Source organism: Solanum stenotomum, chromosome 12, assembly GCF_019186545.1.
Source record: "Solanum stenotomum isolate F172 chromosome 12, ASM1918654v1, whole genome shotgun sequence".
Lineage (NCBI taxonomy): Eukaryota > Viridiplantae > Streptophyta > Magnoliopsida > Solanales > Solanaceae > Solanum > Solanum stenotomum.
In genome coordinates, this window is record NC_064293.1 from 43038717 (window position 1) to 43061296 (window position 22580).

General features: G+C 36.5%; 1 protein-coding gene across 3 annotated transcripts in view; it reads left to right on the forward strand.

The window, feature by feature from the left end:
* Positions 1–22114, forward strand: part of LOC125849483 (protein SWEETIE) — a 31230-nt gene extending 9116 nt beyond the window's left edge. For all 3 annotated transcript variants that reach the window (XM_049529570.1, XM_049529572.1, XM_049529571.1), the window contains 36 exons: positions 1129–1232; positions 2859–2991; positions 3067–3173; positions 4334–4444; positions 4543–4710; positions 4864–4950; positions 5143–5236; positions 5383–5451; positions 5536–5658; positions 5744–5812; positions 5902–6006; positions 6174–6262; positions 6615–6771; positions 7463–7612; positions 8415–8464; positions 8671–8770; positions 8877–8933; positions 10737–10804; positions 11367–11460; positions 11865–12088; positions 13392–13536; positions 13632–13700; positions 15270–15323; positions 15479–15565; positions 15649–15777; positions 15857–16060; positions 16215–16670; positions 17436–17501; positions 17855–17952; positions 18041–18131; positions 18257–18392; positions 18896–19206; positions 19274–19405; positions 19539–19697; positions 19772–19897; positions 20445–22114. In XM_049529570.1, the coding sequence (XP_049385527.1) occupies positions 1129–1232; positions 2859–2991; positions 3067–3173; positions 4334–4444; positions 4543–4710; positions 4864–4950; positions 5143–5236; positions 5383–5451; positions 5536–5658; positions 5744–5812; positions 5902–6006; positions 6174–6262; positions 6615–6771; positions 7463–7612; positions 8415–8464; positions 8671–8770; positions 8877–8933; positions 10737–10804; positions 11367–11460; positions 11865–12088; positions 13392–13536; positions 13632–13700; positions 15270–15323; positions 15479–15565; positions 15649–15777; positions 15857–16060; positions 16215–16670; positions 17436–17501; positions 17855–17952; positions 18041–18131; positions 18257–18392; positions 18896–19206; positions 19274–19405; positions 19539–19697; positions 19772–19897; positions 20445–21827 (5805 nt within the window). In that variant the 3' untranslated portion in view covers positions 21828–22114. The remainder of the gene's footprint in view (positions 1–1128; positions 1233–2858; positions 2992–3066; positions 3174–4333; positions 4445–4542; positions 4711–4863; positions 4951–5142; positions 5237–5382; positions 5452–5535; positions 5659–5743; positions 5813–5901; positions 6007–6173; positions 6263–6614; positions 6772–7462; positions 7613–8414; positions 8465–8670; positions 8771–8876; positions 8934–10736; positions 10805–11366; positions 11461–11864; positions 12089–13391; positions 13537–13631; positions 13701–15269; positions 15324–15478; positions 15566–15648; positions 15778–15856; positions 16061–16214; positions 16671–17435; positions 17502–17854; positions 17953–18040; positions 18132–18256; positions 18393–18895; positions 19207–19273; positions 19406–19538; positions 19698–19771; positions 19898–20444) is intronic.
* Positions 22115–22580: the final 466 nt, after the last annotated feature.

Genomic DNA, 22580 nt, shown 5'->3' on the forward strand with positions numbered 1-22580 from the left:
AAGAAAAAATAATAAGGTTGGCTTATTGTTTCCATTCACTTCCTTCACTTACCATCATAAGCTATGGACCCTTAAGATTCCACCCGAACATGGTCGTCATCTTTGTTGTATTCTAGGTAGTAACACCATAGATGATAAACTTACATGTATTTTGGGGATTGAACAAACCTTTAGCATGTAATTCAACCACTTGCTGTTTGTAATTAAAACATAAACGTAATGGAAATATATGGTGTCAACATTACGAGTCCGAAGTACTGATCAGAAGAAAAAACATTTGAACTCTGGAATTTGTTTGGGCTGTTATTAATAATTGCCACTTCTGCACTGTTTTTTTGTTTTGTGATTTTAGTTGTATTAAAGAGGTAAAACTTTTGGGGCTGCTCAGCTCACTTGGGAGATTTTTTTTGAGATGACTGTAGTAAGGTTTAGCTGCTCTCTTTTTTTTTGGATGTCTTACTGTCTTTGATTGTATTATCTATTTTTTGCTTAAAGGATCTCTCCCTGCTCAATGATCAGCGGGCTGACATGTGTCGTGATATTAGGGAGTAAAATTTTTGTTTGATTATGTCGCTGAGGAGTCTGTATTTCTGATATTACATTCTTCTCCATCTTCTGCGGAATTAGGTTTTTTCCTATAACTAGGTGAATCTAATGGAGTTCTTTACTTACCTAATCTAAAAGATTCCACTGCTCATAGTCTAGATGAATTGTCCTATACCAGAACGGATTTTTTTGCTTCTATTCTGGAAGAATGGTAGAAGATTTGTTTGTGCTTGTGATTCATTTATCATCCTCATCATCATCTCTCCTTTGTTGTTACTATTTTTGTGATGAAACTATACAAAAAGTGGAGGACCTAGTAGATAAATATGGTTATGCAAATGATCTCCCATCATCTGCACTAATAAAAAATCTCGTAGGTGCATAAAAGTTGGCCAAAAACCAAAACAAAGCTTCAGTTGCAGGAGTTCATTTTCCGCTCCTTCAAAAGCTCTCCTATTCCTTTGTCTCAAAGGAGCTATGCCCCATGCCTGACATTTTCTCTCCTCCTGAAGCCCAGTTGTGCATTGCGTTCTATTACAGGATTAATCGGTTTAATGGTCTATTTTTCTGTGTGATTTACAGGGAACTAATCTAAAGTATGAGCTGGAGTGTCTAGATGGTCAGGCTGCAGTTTTGGCAGCTTTGGTGTCTATTTCTCCAAACTTACCTCTTGGTTATCCATCTCGGTAATGAGTTCCTCCTTTTATTTCTAAGCTTTATCTCTCCCTCCCCCCCAAAAAAAAGAAAAAAGAAAAAAAAAAGAGCATAACCTTTTACAGTTCCCATGCGAGTTATGACCATTGATTAGTTTTAGTTATGTATATTTCTTCACTTTGCAAAATCTCTGAAAGTTTTGCGTTTGTTTCCTTACTTATTAGCATATCTACCTTAGTCTCGTTTTTATAATACGAGCTTCCCATCTATAATGCCTGGGAAATTTTGTATAGTCCCAACTCCTAGAATGCTCCAATGAAATTTAACTGAGAGAAGTTTAATATTTCTCACCTGCTAAGCTGATTCTTTTGTGCGGACAGTTATTCTAATTAAAGTGTCAGCTTCCGATTTTCCTCCATAGCTCTTTGAAATGCTATTTGGTTTTATGTACATCTGAAATAGGAGTAGGCTAGAAGTAGAAGTGTCATTACTTTTCATAGATTTGTCATCCAAGAATGAACAACTAGTCTGGCCTTATATTGAAAACTTTGTCGTTAATTAGTGGAATAGTTTGGGATAGTATTAGAATACTTCTGAAGATGTTATTGCAAACATAATGCTATATATTGGACTATGTCATTTCAAACCTGAACTTTTGTTTAAGGGCGATAATAGCTTTGTCTGGCATAAGTGAGAAGATTTATTTGACAGGAAACAGTATTTAGCACCTATTGGCGAGCATACTTTTAAATCTTTGTATTGCTGGAAATTTTTATTTGACAGGAAACAGTATTTAGCACCTATTGGTGAGCATACTTTTAAATCTTTATATTGCTGGAATTTTACTGAAAACAATATTTAGCAGAGCTTTTGCGGTGGTAGAGTCTGAGGTTTGTTACATTGAGGAGTAGCCTCTGGTCCCTTATTATCTTTTGGTGCACCCATAGAGTTCCCAATTGTATCAGGTGGAGTTTATAGACAATCATTTCTTTTTCTAGATTCTTTATCTTTTGGTATGCCCCTTGTATACGACCAGATTTTTAGCCATGTTTATGAATGAAAATGCGTTTACTTGATTAAAAAACAATATTGAGCAGATTGGCTGTTTTTTTTTAAAAAACAATATGTAGCAGATCTTGTTAAGCATACATTTTGGCTGTCGATTAACTAATTCCTCAGTGAGGTCTCCTTTTCAATTTGTATCTGTACCCAGCTGTCATTGAAATTTGAGATACATAGATTTACTTTGTTGAGGCATACATATTGATCTGAAGAGCAATGGGTAACAGTTGTATCATTGTCTTGGTTGTCCTACTTGTACAATGTTACTAAGCTGTTTATTTCCTCTAACTTCTCTCTGCTGTATTTTTATTCCCGAAATCCATTTCTCCATGAGTAACCTGTTTCTGTCATTCTGGTATGGTTCACCAGAAGCAACACTACTGGTAAACAGTATCTGAAAACGGATTTGACAGGATTATAGATTTTCCCCCTTCATTTATCATCATATCTGTTGCTAGGGCTATTTTCTCAGCTTCCTTATCTTTCCCGTTAAATGCATTTTCTGTAGTTGGTAGAAGTATCATCTATTCATGTCCTTTCATACTTTAAAAAAAAAAAAAATCTTTATCTTGTTTTTTCTTTGGGACCTTATGTAGGTTGCCCAGATCAGTACTTGAACTGTCTAAGAAAATGATAATGGAATCAAGTCGGAATCCTATGGCAGCAGCTGTTGAAAAGGAGGCTGGGTGGATGCTCTTGTCCTCACTGCTTGCGTGCATGCCAAAAGAGGTACAGTAATTGGTTTGTAGGTAGAATTCAGTTTCTCCTCTTTTGTTTCTCATGGTGCTATTTCATTCGATGCAGGAACTTGAGGATCAAGTTTTTGATATTCTTTCTTTATGGGCTTCTGCATTCCAAGGAAATCCAGAACGCCATATCAATGAAACAAAGGATCTCCAATCTAACATAAGGTTAGATATGTAAAACTTATAGAAAATGATTTATTACAATTTGAAGAGAACTTATACATGGCATGTTAGATATGTTAAATTATATTAATTTGACATGCCTAACCTGCCATGTGTAAATAACATATCTAACCTGCCAAGTGTAATTTTTCCTCAAAAAAAACAAACAAAGATGTGTTAAACTTTACAGAAATATTTATTAATATTTTGGTAGGATTTTAGGAAAAATTACATCTGGGTAATGACACGGTGACGGTGACCTTGTGTGCATCTACTGTTCAATATCATTTTAGTCAGCGCAGATCCTACATTTCGGATGAGCAAGTTTCCCAACTCTGACCCACATTAGATGGATGGATACAATAACTATGAGTGATTTATAGTGCTCTATTGAGACACGTAAACATCTATAAGTGCTGCATATATCTTCCAGGCCTTTTGCTGTCAAGTATGCCACTAGCCAGAAAATAATGATAAAAAAATGAACTTCAAGATTGAAGAATTCATATTAGTTTTGTAGGAGATACCATACAATGAATCTTCCTTGTAAGACTGAATGAGTGTGTCACTGGTCCTTGAGATTTCTCAGTTTTCAAAAAGATTTTTTAGTTACTTGGAATTCATGCAAACTTAGCAAATAGAAGAACACAATGTAAGCTAATTACCCGTAGAGCTGATACCGATTAGCTTCTTAGGTTTGGATGTTATTGACACACTAGCATTATTCATGAGTCTTCAATTTTGTCTGGAGATTGTATTGCATTGTAGGAACAGGTTGAAATATAAAGAATCCCTACTTTGAGAGAATCTCTAATTTGTTCCTAAAGGCAATTGAGTAATGACCTAAATGCAGTGAAATGGACGTTGATGATTCATATATCTTGCCCACCTTATTTTGTGTTGAGGTGTAGTTGTTGCATTTTTATTGTTGAAATCTGTTTGTTAGTAAAACAGATAATATATGACGCTCTGCTGGGTATACATTAATATAATTTCTATACTTTAGTCTCGTTTTGTTCTTCATTGCAGCATTGTGTACTTTATAAAAGATGTTCAAGAAATATCACTTGTGGGGCTGTACAATTTAATTAAAAAAACCTTCATGTAGTTTTGTGAAGTCTGAGACTGTTTTATGACTTTGTGAAGATCGTTTTTTTTGGTAGTGTATGGTCTGCTGCAGTGGATGCATTGACAGCATTCATAAAGAGTTTTGTCTCTTCTGGTGCTATGAACAAGGGGATCTTACTTGAACCAGTTTTGCTATACCTTAGTAGGTAATGATATATGTGAAAGAAGCATCTTCTTATATATGTTTTCTGCATGATAAGTCTTATGCAGCTGTAACTTACGTTTGTGGAATTTGCTAACACAGGGCTTTATCATATATATTGCTGTTGGCAGCCAAAGACCAAATGACTTTCAAACAGGCATCAGACATATTTATCATCAAGACACTAATAGCCTATCAGTCGATTTCAGATCCAACTGTATATCGAAGAGACCATGCCCGTCTTATTCAGATATGTGCAACTCCTTATAGGTGAATGTTTGATCCAGCTCATCAGCTGTGACACAGCTATGTATTTCCCTGGCAGGGTCATTCCATTTCTTTTCTACAAGGGCATGTATGTTCCCCTTCTCTTTTCATTTTTTGGAAGAGCTACTTCATTATTTTTTTCTTTTTGGGGGACAGGGAAGCGTCCAAATGTGAGGAAAGTTCATGCTTGAGGATGCTGTTAGACAAAAGAGACGCTTGGCTGGGTCCTTGGAACCCTGGCAGGTACTTAGACTAAAATCATGGAACTTGTTCCTTTCTTTCTATGGATCATTTATTATTTCTGGGGGATTAACTTTATTTTCGCAATCATGGTATGGTTAATGATGTGCACATCGTACCAAATGTTATCTTCTGACCTGGTAGTGATAGCTCAATGTACAAATTAGTCATTCATCTTGTTGATTGTTCAACCAGGGATTTGTTCGAGGATGAACTTCGCTCATTTCAAGGTGGAAAAGATGGTCTGGTACCATGTGTATGGGCTAACGACCTTCCGAGCTTTCCTAAGGTAAAGAACTTTCGTGAATAGGTTCGCTTTTTAGGAAAAATATGATTTGCTTGACGCCATACAACTTCAGAAACCATGAGGAGGTTTCCAATTCCCCCCTCCCCCTGTTTGATATCCATTACTAATACATGTTACTGATCATGAAGCCGGAGACTATAAGCAAAATGTTAGTAAATCAGAAGCTCCTCTGTGTTGGCAACATATTTGCTTCTGAGGTAAGTGAATATGGTTGATACGTTAGCCAAGTAGATATGGAGGCATTGGTAGCTTGCAACTTAGTATGTCATTGTTCCTCTCAGGATGTTGGGGGAATGCTCTCACTCCTAGAAATGGTTGAGCAGTGTCTGAGAGCTGGAAAGAAACAAGCTTGGCATGCTACCAGTGTTACAAACATATGTGTGGGCCTGCTATCTGGCCTGAAGGTGATCTAATTATTTTGACTTCTTCTGGCTTATCTGGAGTTTTCATTCCTTACATCTGCTTCTCTTGTGCTTGCCTTCCTCACAGGCCTTGCTTGCTTTACGTCCTGAACCCTTACCATTGGAAGTACTTGGTTTGGCACAGTCTATATTTCAGGTTCTTCACTATATTTAATGTTATTTTGGCGCTATTGCTATCCTTTACCCTTTTCAGTGTTTCTTAGCTTTAGATGTTTACCTTGACAGAACATTCTGGCTGAGGGTGACATCTGTGCTTCACAACGCAGAGCATCATCTGAAGGACTTGGTCTATTAGCTCGTCTTGGAAATGATGTGTTTACTGCCAGATTGGTTGGTTCCATTTTGTATTTTTCTTAACCTCCTGGTTCTAGAATAGCTTTCCGAGTTGCATCTAGTAGCGTCATGCAACAACTAGTGTTATTGAATCCCTAAGAACCTCAATTATCCATTAGTGTTCATCTTTTTTTCGTCATTTTAACTGTTACGTATCACTGCAGACAAGAGTTCTCCTTGGTGATATAAATTCAGCTGTAGATTCAAACTATGCTGGTTCAGTTGCACTGTCACTTGGTTGCATTCATCGCAGGTAAGCTTGGGTGATGCAACTTAGTATTTACCTGTCTTGCATGAATACAACTACTGTTTACTTTCATTCTCCCCTTCCCTCCTAAGAACAGATCTTTGATGTTGGTAATTATGCTGAACGTTTCAACTATAAATGCACCATAATTCTGATAGTCCATGAGCAGCAAATCAAATTGATGTGCAAAGCAGTATTTAAGGTGAATAAAGGTGTAACGGCAATGGTTGATTGTCTGATGATTATAAAGCATTCTTGAAACTAAAATTATCTTCCTGCACTTAGAGTGTCTGAGTATGCTGTTTGAATTGTTTCTTGTTAGTTATCGAAGTCCTCATTCAATTAATCCTTCTTACAGCGCAGGGGGGATTGCATTGTCAAGCTTGGTTCCTGCTACTGTTAATTCATTTTCTTCTCTGGCTAAAAGTTCAAACACTGGCTTACAAATTTGGTCTTTGCATGGTCTACTGTTGACTGTGGAGGCGGCTGGATTATCCTATGTTTCTCATGTTCAGGTATCCATATTCTCAGAATGGTATGCATCGGTGTCTCTGTGAGCATCAGTTATCCGCATTGTTTGATAATCATTGTTTGGTATCCTTCATCTGATTTATTATGTCAGAAGTATAATAAAGTGATATATGCTAGAAACTCTCAAACTTCAGCCAGCTGCTTATGGCTCTCTCTTGAGGATGTTACTTATCAAGAAACTAATGTCATATTGGATCTAGTGGAAGAAGTTGAGATTTACAGTTTTGAAGAAGGGGACCATTGGCTATCAAAAACGTGTTCTGTTAATAAATCCACTAAGATCTACTTGGCTACATTCGTTCAATCTGCATCTATTGTCCATTCTACTATATATTGCTATGTTATCCAGAGCATTTTGTGTCATCTTGAGATTTGTGAGTGGGTGATCATCCTTCCTTGTGCTCCTCCTATTGAAGTCCGATCAGGATGAATTTTGATTCAGCAATTTTCTTGAGTTCACTGTTAGGTCTTTTAAGCTTCTCTGCCTGATATGTTATAATTTCATTTTTACTAGCTGTTTCCGTTTTGATTTTTGATGTTCATATTGTGGCAAGAGGTTACCCTCTGATGTGAAAAGCAAGAAAGGCTAGATCTGTTATTTGGCACCTCTAGGTTCTAAATTCTAATTCAACTTTTTGTTTTAGCCTGAAGTTTCCGATCTTCATTTACTTTCAGGCGACACTTAGCCTTGCCATGGATATTCTGTTGTCAAATGAGATTGGTTCGACTAACCTGCATCAGGCAGTGGGCCGCCTTATAAATGCTATTGTTGCTGTCCTTGGTCCTGAACTTTCCCCTGGCAGCATTTTTTTCTCGCGCTGCAAGGTTAGTCAATTCAATTATAAGCTTATAATCTGTATTACTGATCTATATAAAAGACGCCAGCAATACCTAAAGAAAACAAAAGTGCAAGTAACTTCCCGAAACTCACTTGCATATGCTAGAAAGCTAGTTTTGTGTTAAGCGAACTTTCTGAGATCAATAAGATTCTAGAATTGAGAAATGTATACGTCATTTCTATACTACCTTTTTATGGTCTCATATGTGCAACTAAGTATATGTTATTGATAAATGAAAGGATCACATCGTGGTTACAATTGCATCATAAGTCTCCAGACATTCGTTAGACTCATCATGTTTTTGAAGTTTCTCTATACGTAGTCAAATTTAATGGAGGCAAATATCAGATTCATAATGTAGTATTTGTTATGAAATCAATATTTATAATTTCAGTCATGTCCTGGCATATTTCATTGTGTTATTGAAAATTTTACTAAAAGTTGGAGTGCTAGACAAAATGACCTATTATCATGCATTCTTTTAACATACAGAGCTCTTTAATTTGTTTTTTATTACAAGGTTAGGAACTGTGTTTTCATGTCACTAATCACTATCACTAATCATAATAGGTATAAAATATTTTCCATGGGTAACACATGCAAGGAATAAATCTTCTACTCCTTGTTGGGTTTGTTAGCATATACATCTTTCAATATTTTGTTGAAGAGGCTTTTTCACTTCAGTAGTAGCAAAGCTTTTTTGTTTACTAGATCTTTTAACTTGTTATGTTTACTAGATTTCTAATTTTACTTTTTCAGTTTCATTCTAATCATGTGTTTTCCTTCAGTCTGTCATTGCAGAGGTCAGCTCTCGGCAAGAGACTGCAACACTTTATGAGTATGGCCACTTGTATTTCATATATTTTGTCCCCTTTTTGAATCTATAAACCAAATAAAACGCAATGGTTTTGAGGCCGGTCTGGTTTAGGTCTCAGGGGCACATGAAAGTTCATTAGACTACACCTACTTCATCTAGTTTTGTAATACTCATATGGATTTTCTTCAGTGTTTGAATTTTATTTTATTTTACTTGTTAATTTGAAGGAATGTTCGATTCACTCAGCAGCTAGTTCTTTTTGCACCACAAGCTGTTACTGTGCACCATAATGTGCAAACACTGCTCCCAACTCTATCCTCAAGACAGGTAATGCTTTCTCTACCATGGAAAAAATGGGTGGGTGGTTCTGGGATCGACTCCTTTCTTAGATAATCTTTTGAGTACTGAAGCATCTGAATTTCATTTTCAACAGCCAACACTGCGACGTTTAGCTTTATCCACTCTGAGACATCTCATTGAAAAGGATCCAGTAAGTACTTGACTGTGACCTCTATGTGTCATCCTGTGCTTTAGATATTTTGATGCCTTAAGGCCAGGTTTTGCAAGTTATTAGGGGTATGAACAGAACTAAAACAGTTTTTATGCTTTAAACCTCTTTGTTGTTTATTGAATAGCTTGCAATATACTAATCAAGACAGGCTAATATTCATGAATCAAATTGATTGTTTTAACTCTAGTAACACAACTTCTCTGTTTAAGTCTATGTTAAACAGAAAAATGTTGTTATAAGCAATAAAATATACTTCTTCTTAAAGCTAAATACTTGAAGATCCCTTAAGCCCTATCCAAAATATATATCCCATGTATGGAACTATAAACACCAAGAGATTGCAAGTATTCATTGACAAAATCCAGAATAGGTGAAAGGAATGAAAACATTTGCACATAACAAGGTTAATGTTCTTCTTCAAACTTTCATCTCCTCTTTTGGAGATACCCTCTACGTTCTCCTCAGCATATGTCTCTGGAAGAATGCATTGTACATTCTGTTAGCATCCTTAAATAGACCCCCCCAAGAATCCGTCAGAATTAGGAACATTTTAATCAGAAGAAACCTTCTTTTTCTTTTTCTAACTTTTATCAAAAAAAAAAAAGAAACCTTCTTTTTCTGCTGAACTATGGTGCATGTGTGGCAGTTACTAGCACATATGCGCTGGCCTTCTATGCACCTTCTGGGTATATTCTGGTGCAGCTTCATTGTCATTCTGTAGTCTTTTGACGTAGCCTTAGAACTTCACACTTTTTTAGCACAGCTGCACTAACATTGGAATTTGTGTTATTTTGCTCACGCAGCTGCAGAAATCTTTCAATGCAGCTGCACTGCGCTATTCGATTCCTTCATCTTTTTTTTTTTTTTTCATTCATGATCATTTCTGGAATTAAGTCAAGTGTGTTATCTTACCAGGACCTATCAAAAGCAAGTAAGTGTGAATAAATAAATAGTTACCTCAAGACATGTAAACAATAAGAGATATCAACTGATTGAGTCGATATAAAATCAACTCAATTCCAGAGAGAGAAACAGGAGAGCTTTTGAAGGAGAGTGGAGTGGAGTTTCTCCAAGTTGAGGACTCTCTTTGTTCCCTTATTTTCTTTTGGTACGCACAGAGAGTTCCCTGTTGTATAGATGATTGGAGTTTGTAAACAATCACATCTTTTTGTAGATGCTTTACCTTTTGGTATACCCCTTGTATACGTCCATTTTGACCATGTGTCCACCAATATATTTACCTGATAAAAAAAACCAACTCATCAACCTGCCCTTCCTTCTTCCTCTTCTTTCTACCAATACACCTCCCCCCATCCAAACTCATAATCTTTAAACTTTTCCCCTGTCTCGGATCTGAGGGCAACCCCCTCCTTGCTTCTCCCTGGTCATTTCCGCATACCCATTCCTGTATCTAGAAGAGCCTATTGAAATCATCAGCCAAGTTAATATGCTTCCTACCTTTTGATTTTTTGTTGAAGTTCTTCTGCGCCTGTTAGGGAGGCTTTGCTGAGTACTTTTGATGACTTCTTTCATTGTTCGACATTCAACTGGCAAGAAAACTGCTCCCATAATTCTTTCCGCATGGAAAACACACATGTGAAAATTACACTGCTAAGAAAGCACTCTTCAAATAAGAAAAGTAATGTGTGCTTGAGATCTTTATGAAGAAACAATAAATATAGAAATTTTAGTAGATCTATTTTCAATTCAATCCTACAGTTTCCAAGTTCCGATTTGTCTGCTTTGCACTATATCTTAATACAGATGCTTGATTTTATGCAGGGGTCCATTATGAATGAACATATAGAAGATACATTGTTCCATATGCTGGATGAGGAAACTGATGCTGAGTAAGTTGATTATGCCTACACAAGCTGGTCCTGAACCTTATCTCTCTTTGATTGTTCTCTAATTTGGTGATTGCTTCTTCTCTCTTTGTTTGTTTGGGTTGGCTTATTACTTTTAGGTCTAGCATCTGGCATTGCTTTCTTTTTTAGGATATATGAGTTATAGATTCAGATACAAGGACAACATAACCAGCTTCCAATTTTTTAATAGTTGTATTTTTATAGAAAATTGTTGTCAAAGAAATAAAAGTTGACTCCCAAAATATTGATAGTATCATAAACTGTTATTAAGGGAGTAACTATTTGAATGAGACTAGTTTTTATAACCATGCATCTTCTGTCTTTACCCCATGAAAGTGCTTTCCGTATTTCTCTTTTTGTTGCTAGCTTTGCCTGTCTGAGTGCTCTATACTAATCTACCTGGACAGATTTACATTTGTTTTTTTATTTGCTATACCTTTTTGCTTAATTGTCTTAACCTTTTTCCATTTACCTTTAAGTTGATGCTTTCAAATTTTTGTGTACTAATCTTGCACCGTACTTAGAATTTTTTCAACTTTTGCAGGATTGGAAGCTTAGCACGAACAACAGTTATGAGATTGCTTTATGCATCATGTCCATCACGGCCATCACAATGGCTATCAATTTGCCGCAACATGGTAATTTTTTATCTGTATCACCCCTGATATTTGTAATCTGGCCGGCATCTTCCAGAACTAGTTAAGCTATTCTAAAGATTAAAAGAGTGCAGTCATCAGATGAAACCATTTTACTTCTTTAAAACTAAGCTAGACTGAACAGGGTAAATTGATTCTTCGGAACTCCTCTATTAAATATTTATGATCTTATTGAAGGACTACGTTGCAAGTTAGAATCAGTTATCATATGACTGCTTGTAATTCGCAGCCCTGTGTCAAACATTTATGCTCTCTGCAATCTATACCTTGCCTGTCTAGCATTTTTGTTTTCTGTCACATGGCTTGTTAAGCTTCCTTTCTTGTTCTTTTCTAGTGTTTTATCCTGGTGATCAGAATTCTTCACTGAAATTATTTATTGTGCATAGATTCTTTCGTCATCCTCAAGAGTGCTCAGCACAAGTGACAGTTCACTAAATGATTCTTCAAGTGGTCTGGATGGTAACACTAGACTGAATACTGGGGATGATGATGAGAACATGGTGTCGAGCTCCCAAAACCGAAACTTTCAAGGTTATGGAAACAGTCATTCCATTGTCTATCCTCCTAGGGACAAGCACCTCAGATATCGAACAAGAGTTTTTGCTGCAGAGTGAGTGTTGCTTTCCTGGTGTATCGTGACTGATGTTAAGCTTATCCCTCTCTCTGAGCAATTTTGGTTTTATGCTCTCCTCTTAGTTTCCTCGTGCTGTAGCTATCCTGTATGCCCATTTGTAAGCATTTTCTTCTGACATCATCTCGATCTCCCTTGTTCCCTGCAACCCACCATTCAAACTCCTCGCATAATCAGGCAAGGGAGTTGTTATGAACAAATATAAAACAATTCCAAAAGGACAATGAAATGCCAAGAACAGAGACGGTAAATCGTTAATGCCAAAGAAGCAGAAGAAATGAAATAAATGGAATATTGAAGGCATCTATCTTCTGCTATTGTGGTGTCCAACATTACCACTATAGGTTGCTAGTTAGATAGTATTGAAGTTCTTTACACTCAGTGCCCACTTCAATGCATTTTTTTCAATTGAAGTTGTTGTCGCCTTGTTAAGATTACACAAATTTTAATGTCATCCTGCTGTACCTTGTTATTACCTTATCCTTTGTCTTCCTTGTCTGGATGGATATATGGCTATACTGTTCTTTTGGAAAAGCAGTGCACATGATCTTTTTTTTGGTACACTGGAAAGAACTAAACTAAAATCATTCAAAAGGTACATTGCTTAAATCTGCTAGGAGCAAAAACTCCATATCCTTCAATGCATCTTCCCAAACTAGCAGCTCTTGTTCATTGCTGTGACCTTCATTCAAATTTGCACATTGGTTAGTCTCTCTCCAGATGTATATGTATTTGTCTTGGTGGTTTCTAGCAAGAATCTGCAATCTGCAATAATAGCCCTAGAAAGGTGATATTGTATGTCATCTTCTTTTATGAGTTTGACAATAAAAATTACTCTTGATACCCCAGTTCTTTATGCTGCAACCAAAATGAGGCTAAAGGCAACAAGAATAAGTGTAGTTAACTAGTTCAGTCAACCAAATAAGTGTTTCATCGAATTAGCCTTTCAGAACTGCTTCTGCTCATTTACTTAATGAGTGTATCAAGATCTTGGATTGGTGAATTGATGCAATTGCATACAATATTCTCCTGATCCGCAAGCTTATCTGCTCTCAAAATTACAGTTAAAATAGAATCCTCTCTTAGTTCCAGTTTTATAAACTGCCCTAGTCCCTACTCGTTCTTCTCTTTGGCTCTCGCTTTGTTATCTCTCCGGGAGAGAATCTTTTCCTATATATTAATGCGCATTATTTCTTCAAATTACTGTCTTGTTAAGAAATTTGTTTTGCTTGTTATTCTCTGATACAATGTATTCTTCTGAATAATCTTCTCTGAATTTTAGGTGTTTGAGTCATCTTCCTGCAGCAGTTGGAAAGAATCCAGTGCATTTTGATATAGCATTGGCAAGACAGCAGCCTGCCAGTGGATCGACCTCTGGAGACTGGCTGGTTCTTCAATTGCAAGAACTAGTTTCCCTTGCTTATCAGGTGCTATACTTGACATCAACCCTTGTTGCACTTATGCTATTAAAATCAGCTGTGGTGAGGGAAATAAATTGGTTCTTTCCCATTACATCTTACAGATCAGCACAATTCAGTTTGAGAACATGCGGCCAGTTGGTGTGACCCTATTGAGTACTATTATTGACAAGGTACTCATTCAATTATTCGGTTAGACTTTTCCCTTATGGTCATTTCAAATGGTATAGCATTATCTATTAGGCAATACCCTATAAGTTTGGCGTTAAGTTTTATCATTTGTAAGTCCATATATATATAAACTACAACAATTTGATGCCTTTTTATCTCTATAGTTCAGATTTTATAGACCATGCTAAACAAATAAAAGTAATATACTTTCTATTGCTAGATCAATCATCACTTATGCTCAAAAAGAACAAGATGGAATTTCAGGACAATGCCTAAGTTTAAAGAAATCAGATGCCTGCTAGAGGGCAATACTCAAATTGCTAGTTTCGAAACACGGTGTGAAGAATGTGGAGGAAGAAGAGATTTGGGAAACGTATTGCTTGATTATTTCCTCAAGCATGTTAGGATTTAGAGGTGTTTGGATTGGCCTAAAAGTTTGGTCAAACCTACTTTTAAGTCAGTTTTTGACTTCATGAAGTGTTTGGCTACTATAAAAATAACTACTTAAAATAAGTTAGAAAGTATTTGACAAAGTTAAAAATAACTTAAAATAAGTTTAAAATGACTTGAAAAAAGTTAAAAACCAAAAGTAGGCCTCTCCCTACTTTTTTTTTTACTTAAAAGTTACTCCCTTCCATTTTATGGGACACTTTTCAGATTTCGAGATTTAAACAAGTTTTTTTTTTTTTTTATAACAAGGGAAACCCGCAGCCGCTACCCTTTGGGTGCGCACAGGGTAAAACCCCCATTCCTATGGAATAGCTCACAAACCACACAAGAGAGGTAACCCGCACTAGGCAAGCCCGGTGCGATGAGCTCGACCCAGAAGGCAAACCCCTTGCTTTTGCTAGCAAGAGGTTTCGAACTGGAGACCTCCAACATGAAAGTTCCAAGCCCAAACCATTGGGACAGAGGGAGTACTTTTTTTAAGTCAATCCAAACGGGCTCTTAGTAGGCATTTGGATCGACTTATTTTAAGTAGCTCTTGGCTTTTAAAGCTCTTTTTTAATTTTTGGAGGTGTTTTGGGAAAGGCTAAGTGCGTTGAAGCACTTACTTTTAGGTAAGAAAAGTACAAAAATAAGCTAAAAGGCAAAAGTTGGGTATGACCAACTCATGACTTTTAGCTTTTAACTTATATAAGGTACTTTAAAAAGCCAATCCAAACACCCCCTTAATTAATTTTTATAAGAGATCTGGAAAAGGAAAAGAAAATAACTCATAATCCTTGATTATACAATTACAGGGATTATAAACATTTAATCTTTTACGAGGAATAGATTCTCGCACATTAACGTTCTTAACGCTTGTCTTCATGTTGGAGCGTACATATTGTATATGCTCCTAGCTTGTCACCAAATGTACTTAATTCTGGACTCACAGTGATTTATTGGAACATCTATGAATTGATCATTGGAGTTGATGAAGCCAGTCATTATGCACCTGATTTTTGGGGCTGAATAAAATAACATACTTTTATATTTTGGTTCTTTCACGAAACACTGGATTCAAAGAAATGTGAATTGCAATTTGTTGTCACATATCAACTTCATGCTGTTACTATAAATTTCAGTTTGGAACATTGGACCCTGAGCTTCCTGGTCACCTTCTTCTGGAACAGTATCAGGTAAGTCCTTGGATCATTCTTTTTAGTTTTATCCTGCTTAGCAACTATATCTTCCTAATTATTTTCAATAACCAAATTTAAAGGGACAATTCAAAATGATGCAAAATCCTTACTGATATTAGCTCAACTAAGCTAGTTATGTCACTATCATTCAGGCCCAATTGGTTTCTGCAGTTCGAACTGCATTGGACTCGTCCTCTGGCCCTGTCCTATTGGAAGCAGGCTTGCAGCTCGCCACAAAGGTTGTTGAATACTTAGATACATGCATCTAGTTGTGTAATTTAATTGATACAAGTTTAAACGGGATCATGTGTGAATATTGCAGATATTGACATGTAAAATTGTTAGTCGGGATCAACTTGCTGTAAAACGGATATTTTCATTGATTTCACGTCCTCTAAATGAATTCAATGACCTTTACTATCCATCCTTTGCAGAATGGGTCTCGTGCAAGGTTGGTTCACTCACGTCCAAAATATTTTCGTACGACTGTTTCTCTTTTCTCTAACATATTTATCAATGTATCTTTCCAGATAAAAGTGAGACTCCTTACAGCACATGCCTCTCTGAAATGTTACACCTTTGCATTCTTGAAAAATCAACAAAAGGAGATTACTGATGAATATTTAGCTTTATTGCCTCTTTTCTCTGAGAGTTCAAAAATTCTTGGAATTTACTGGCTCTGTCTTCTGAAGGACTACAGCTATATTAGGACTCAGTCATTTCCTAAAGAAAATGTGAGCTCATAGTTCGGTTTATGTTTCTGTCTTTTATAATTGATTTCATATTTCATGTCCAAACGGCCCTTAAAGTAGTTGCTTTCTCTTTCTCTTACTCTCTCTTCTAATTCTGGCAATTTCTTTCCCATGTTCCAATATGCACTACATGCAGTGGAAACCGTTTCTTGATGGGATTCAGTCTACACTAGTTTCAACTAAGTTGCTGGCATGTCTGGAAGAAGCTTGGCCACTGATCGTGCAAGCGGTGGCATTAGATGCAGTTCCTTTGAACACTTACATAAAAGGATCCTCAGAAACTGAAGAACAGTCTATTACAGACTTAATTTCGGGTTATAACATGGTTGAGTTGGGTTCAGAAGAATTTCAATTTTTGTGGGGCTTTGCTCTTCTTCTTCTATTTCAGGGGCAAGATTCAGTTCTTGGTGAATCTAGGCTACATATTGGCTCTGTCAATACCATATTAAGTGGTGGCTGTGTTAGTGATGAAGTAAAGTCAATTGCTTTGGAGTTGTGCGAAGTTGCTCTGCCTGTGTTTCAAGTCCTGTTAGCGGAGAGATTCTTTAATGTAGGATTTCTCACTATGGATTCCTGTCAAGAACTGCTGCAGGTACTTTCAGTGTCTTGTTCTTCATGCTAAGTCACTCTAATGTAGTTTGGTTGTTTGTTCTATCTGATTCACATTATGGATGTAATATTTCTTGGATGTGCATTTTAAGGTTCTCTAGACATCACATAGGTGATCAACTATGCAAAACCTTACATAGATATTGCCAATGATCAATTTGTTTCTTCTTAGAGAATAGCAATGTTGTCATTCTTCAGCTTTGGACATTCTTATTCTGAACCTTGATTATCATCAACCTTGAAATGCTAGTTTCAGCGATTGAATCTTGAAATTTTCTGACATGTGCTTTATTTGTGGGTTTGTGCAAATTGCTTACTTGGTAATGAGTAATGAAAAGCTATAACCAATTAGTTACATGGTATTATGGAGCCACCAGAGCACTACCTGATTAAATAAATGGAGCCACCAGAGCGCTATCATTTGGAGTTCCTATTACCCATTCTTATGAAGCTAGAGAGTATGCATTTTGCAGAGTGGATTAGGGAAGTTACCCGTTCTTCTAGTATCCCAAAATCCTCCTTCATTTCCTTCTTATCGTCTTTTTTCTGATGCAGTTTTTTGGGTGGGTGGTTGGGGGAGTCTTAGGGAAGTGCTAAATCATTATTTTAGTGAAAAAGGAGAAGGAATATCAGTGGATTAACATTTTAGTTTCTACACTAGGAGGTGCAGGAAGTGTTAGGCTAGATATTCTCATTTGATGTGCCTTTCGCGAAGTCTAATCAAAGCTCAAAATTTAATTGGATGCAGGTTTGCTTTTTCTCCATTTTTGTTGAAGATACATGGGACAATTTTGCCATCTCTATTTTATCACAGGTAACATCCCATTTCATGTCATGATCATGCTATTACATTCAAGATGTAGTTAATGAAGGGTCTCTCCATCAATTTAAATGAAATTAATATGCACCCTGGTTTTATCTTTGTTGCCTTTAACTTTCTGTGTTGTGAATGATTTCCTTTCATGTATGGCCTTTTGGTTGTCATTTTAAATATTTTTTGTGTAATCTAAAGGACTCGATGCCATAAAGTTCTTTTATGGTGTTTTTTTGGACGTATTTTCTTATAGTAGATGCAGGAGCATATTTCAATTTCTTATTTATATGTGCATAAGAGCCCCATAAAGATCTGTCTTTTTAACTTCTTGTTTCTTTCGGTTTGTTTGGTAGATTGTGCAGAACTGCCCCTTGGATTTCCTAAAGACCGAAAGTTTTGTGTATTTAGTATCAGAACTTTATTTGGCGCTTCTTTTTAAATCCTTCACAAGGTACCACTTCTTTTTGATGAAGTCAAATTACCTTATTCATGAACAGTAAAAAAGTAATTTTGAACTAACTTGCTTTCTTTTTTGTCAGTGCAACTTCTCAATACCATTTAAGCTGGGATGATATTGTTTCTGTCTTACTTACCACAGCACCAACACTTTTAAAACAATATGAGCCAAAGGTGGGTGTCATGTTTTACAGACAGTTCCTTTTGGTCTCTAGTAAATATTTTTAAGCTTCTACTGCTTCCACGTCTCAATTTTTCATCCGTTGATAGTTAATCATTTTTTTACGGTTTTCATGCAGATGGGTTTGAAATCAATTTTGGCTTTTCATTTGGTTGGTTACCAGTGCATTGAAAGGGCTTCAACCGAAGTTTCCCTTTCAAGAGTTCATGATTTTGTCCAGTGTCTAACTTCTGTGATGAAAACATATGTTACTGGTAAGCAATTCTCATAAGGCGCATTCAGGTCCTTCCTCTTTAGATTATTAGGCTGTAAAGAAAGCTTTTGAGCTTGTTTTATTTAGCATCTTGTTCAGTCTAGTACTCATAATTAACTCTTTCCCCAATGTATGGAGTCAGTTTATTTAATGTTTGTGTTTCTTTTCGCATGAAAAAATCAATCAAATATGCCTTGATCTCAAATTGGTCAGGGTCAGTTATACAACTCCTCTATATCCATTTCACTCTATTCAGGTTCTTGTCAATCCAGTGTTAAATAATTTGTCAGTTAATGCAAATTAGGCTCCAAACTAGAGATCCTTCAAATCTGGAAATTCTTGGAAACATGAAAAAAAATTATTCTTGAGCCAGATTGTGAGCTCCAGGTTAGATTGCATAATCTAGAGAAAGTGCTGTTTTCCATTTTTTTATTTCCAATCTTGAAGTAGTCCACAGTAACTTATTTATCGTACTTGAGTGATGGTTATTTGCTTTAAATACAGATATCTCTGAACTTGGAAATGACAGCATTGGTTACTTGATGACAATAACAAGAACTTGTCTGACTGCGAGTGTTATTTTGGCTGAGAATTGCACTAAAGGAATTCATCAGCTTGAGAATAAGAGGTCCAACTTACATAAACTGCTGCTGTTGAAGCTTGCTCTCTCTCTTGAACAGACTACTTCATTTGCTAAACTAGCTTTTGAAATTCAACTTCTTGAAGAAAATCAAGGATGTAAGCCAGTATTTTATGGCATGATATGCAATGCCACCCGGTGCTTCAGGAGTGCTCTTACTGATGCTGACATTCAGGTAAGCAGATCTTATTTCAAATGATGCTTTTGTTCACTGGTTAGCATACATAATTTGTCTACTGCAGGTCCAAGCAATTGGGTTGCAAATACTGAAAGGCGTGCTAACAAGGAAAATCAATTCAGAGTACTCATTCTTCGTATTCTTTGTTGGGGAACTTGTTGAAGACCTTGGGTCTGTAATCCAGAAACTCTTTAAGGTAGCCAAAGTTCAGTTTTATGTATTTTCCACGTGTAAATTTAAATTCTTGTATTTGGCGCCAGGAGCTGGGGTGGACAATAGATTTGAATTTCGCGTTCTTACAGAACCTGATAGTTTTCTATTGATGGCAGACACCTATGAACAGGGAAGTGGTGGCTATTGCTGGGGAGTGTTTGAAGGTTTTAATGCTTCTTCAGACACTTTCAAGAACTAATGAGTGTCAGAAATGCCTAATGAATCTGTTTTTGGAAGCTGTTCTCCTTTTTACAACGTCAGAGAATTCTTCTCAGGTTCTGCTATATATGAAACTTATGTTTGCTTTGTTTGCCTTCACTGGCTGATTGTGTTCTTGTTTACTTTGTAGGAAGCACGTGATTTGAAGATCACAACTATAAAATTGGTTACACAACTGGCTCAACTCCCTGACTCATCTGCTTGTATCAAGGAGGTTTTACTCACAATGCCCATGATGAGAAGACAACAATTGCAGGTTATAACTTTATTATAAATATGTGCTCTTTCTTGATGCTTTCTAGTTCTTCTGATATCGTAAGATTGACACGTAAGGTAACTGTAGAGGTTAAGAACCTTGTACTACTTTCATACCTTGTTTTAGTATTAATTAAATGTTATTGTAGTTCGATTTTTTTCGGGGGGACAAATCTTTAGATCATCGTTTAATTTGTTGTCTTAAATGAATTTGAAATTTGATTGGAATACAGTTATATTTGGAAGTGCATAAAAAATTTTCTGATGTTTCAAAACAGTAGTAGCACAGAGATTGTCGCAAGGGAGTGCTTCTCTTATGTAGGGTCCACCAGCCCTTTCCCTTCTTTTGGGATTTTGACTGCGAAATCTGGCATCAAGGTTTTAACTGGAGATTTTTTCCTCTCTTAACACTAACATCTGGCAGTAAACTATGGCTTTAAAGGATTTTATAGTTTTATGCATGTATTGAGTGGCTCAATATGACTTAATACAGTTTTGGTTAGCAGAAACCAATAAGATATTCATAGTATTGAATGTTATGCTTGCAGGATATAATACGTGCTTCTGTGATGCAAGACCAGAACCAGAAACAAGTCAATTCCACTGGACCATCTTTTATTATCAAGTTGCCTGCAAAAATAGAGGAAAGTAGAAAAGAGGAAATTATTGTTCCAGCTCCTTGCAGTGAAGAGGTGGAGGACAATTCCGAGGAAGAGGAAGAAGATGATTGGGATACTTTTCAGTCTTTTCCTTCTACGAACGAAGTTGATCCTACTAAAACTGCGTTCCAGGATTCTCGCTCAATTGAAAACACAATTTCAGATGATGGCTTTAAGGGAGAATTCATTTCTGTACCACAGGATGAGGTAGAAGAAACTACTGCTACAATTTCAGATGGTGGCTTGGAGGGAGAAACTATTTCAATACCTGAGGATGAGGTAGGAGAAATTACTGCTGAAAATCAAATGGCTAGTGATGATGAGACTCTGTCAGGCAATGCAGATAGCAGCAACCAGACACAGGATCTTAATGGTTCCCAAGATGGCTTCCATGATGACAAGTTATCTGATGCTCACCACATGGAGAAGGATAGAGCAGTGTTACGCCATGGTGATGTGATCTTGCCTGATTCTCAGTCTGAGGTAGGAAAAGGCCCTGAAACATGTGAAAATCTGGAGGTCCAAAAGAGAACAGGCGGCAATTTGTCTTCTGAAGTGGGGGAACATGCTGAAGATGTAAAAGCACATGGTTCCTCTTATGAGGATCATCAAAGAAGTAGAGAGGAATCTAGTGAAACAAATGAAGGTGCTTTGCCGAATATTCAATCTACTGAAATACAAAGCATGCCACTTGATGACCGCAATGAAGACATGAAAGAACAAATTACACTTGATGATCACCATGAGGATGAGGAAATGAGAGACATCACCTCAATCAAGGATCACCAGGAGGGGAAGGATTTGAAAGACACAACCTCACTCGAGGATCACCATGAGGAGAAGGATTTGAAAGACATAACCTCACTCAAGAATCACCGTGAGAAGAGAAAAACAGATAACGAAGACCAACCTTCTGATATAGATCTGTCTGAGCAGTCTCCTAAAAAGTTGGAACAAACTACACTTGATGATCACCATGAGGAGAAGGATATGAGAGACATAACCTCAGTCAAGGATCACTATGAGGAGAAGGATATGAAAGACATGACCTCACTCGAGGATTACCATGAGGAGAGAAAAACAGAAAACGAAGACCTATGTTCTGATATAGATTTGTCTGAGCGATCTCCTAAAAATTTGGAACAAACTACACTTGATCACCATGAAGAGAGAAATGCAGAAAACAAAGACCAGCGTTCTAATATAGAATTGGCCGAGCAGTCTCCTAAAAATTTAGAAGGTGACGAACTAGTCCACCTTGACAAAAAATGATGACCACGTTAAATTGCCTACAAAAGTCCAGGGTCTCTTTTGACCCAAAATGATTAGCAGGAAATAGTTGATGCCTATAATGGCACAGTAGGCTGTATATTGGAGTTAAAATACAGGGACACCAAAATTAGAAAAGGTCACCACAATAGGTTTATGTAAAGTTAGTATTATTGTTGACAATGTTTGGCAATATTTATTGAAGATAGAAGAACTATTTTAGTGCTGCGTGAGGTTAAGGTTTTTTCATTGTAAAGATATTCTTCTCCATGAATGTACTGCAGAGTGCTATATATTGTTTATCAGCTAATGATTTTTTGCTAGAGAGCGATCAGAGATGCTTCTTTAACTTTTCATATGCCATGAAGTCATTTGACATAGCCACGTTGAAACACAACGATTATTTCCACTACATTTAAGGCAATATTTTAAAACTTAGCAACGTAATCTCTCCTAATCTCTTGAATAACGGTAGACTTAAATTACCCTTCATTTTTATAAAATGACTTCATTGCCATTTTGTTTCTTAGAGATTTTGCCTTCAAACTTTGAAAAACGGTAGAAGACCACACACCATTATTTGGTTAGGAGTTCAATGAAAACTTAATTTTGTCAGTGGCTCTTTTGGAAATTAATCAGCTCTTAAGACGTAATTATTACTTGTTTAATATTTTCGACGTGATGTTTTTCTCTAATTGTTTTTGACGTAATTAAAAAAAAACTGTTAAAAATTTATATGACTCGAAAAAGAAAATT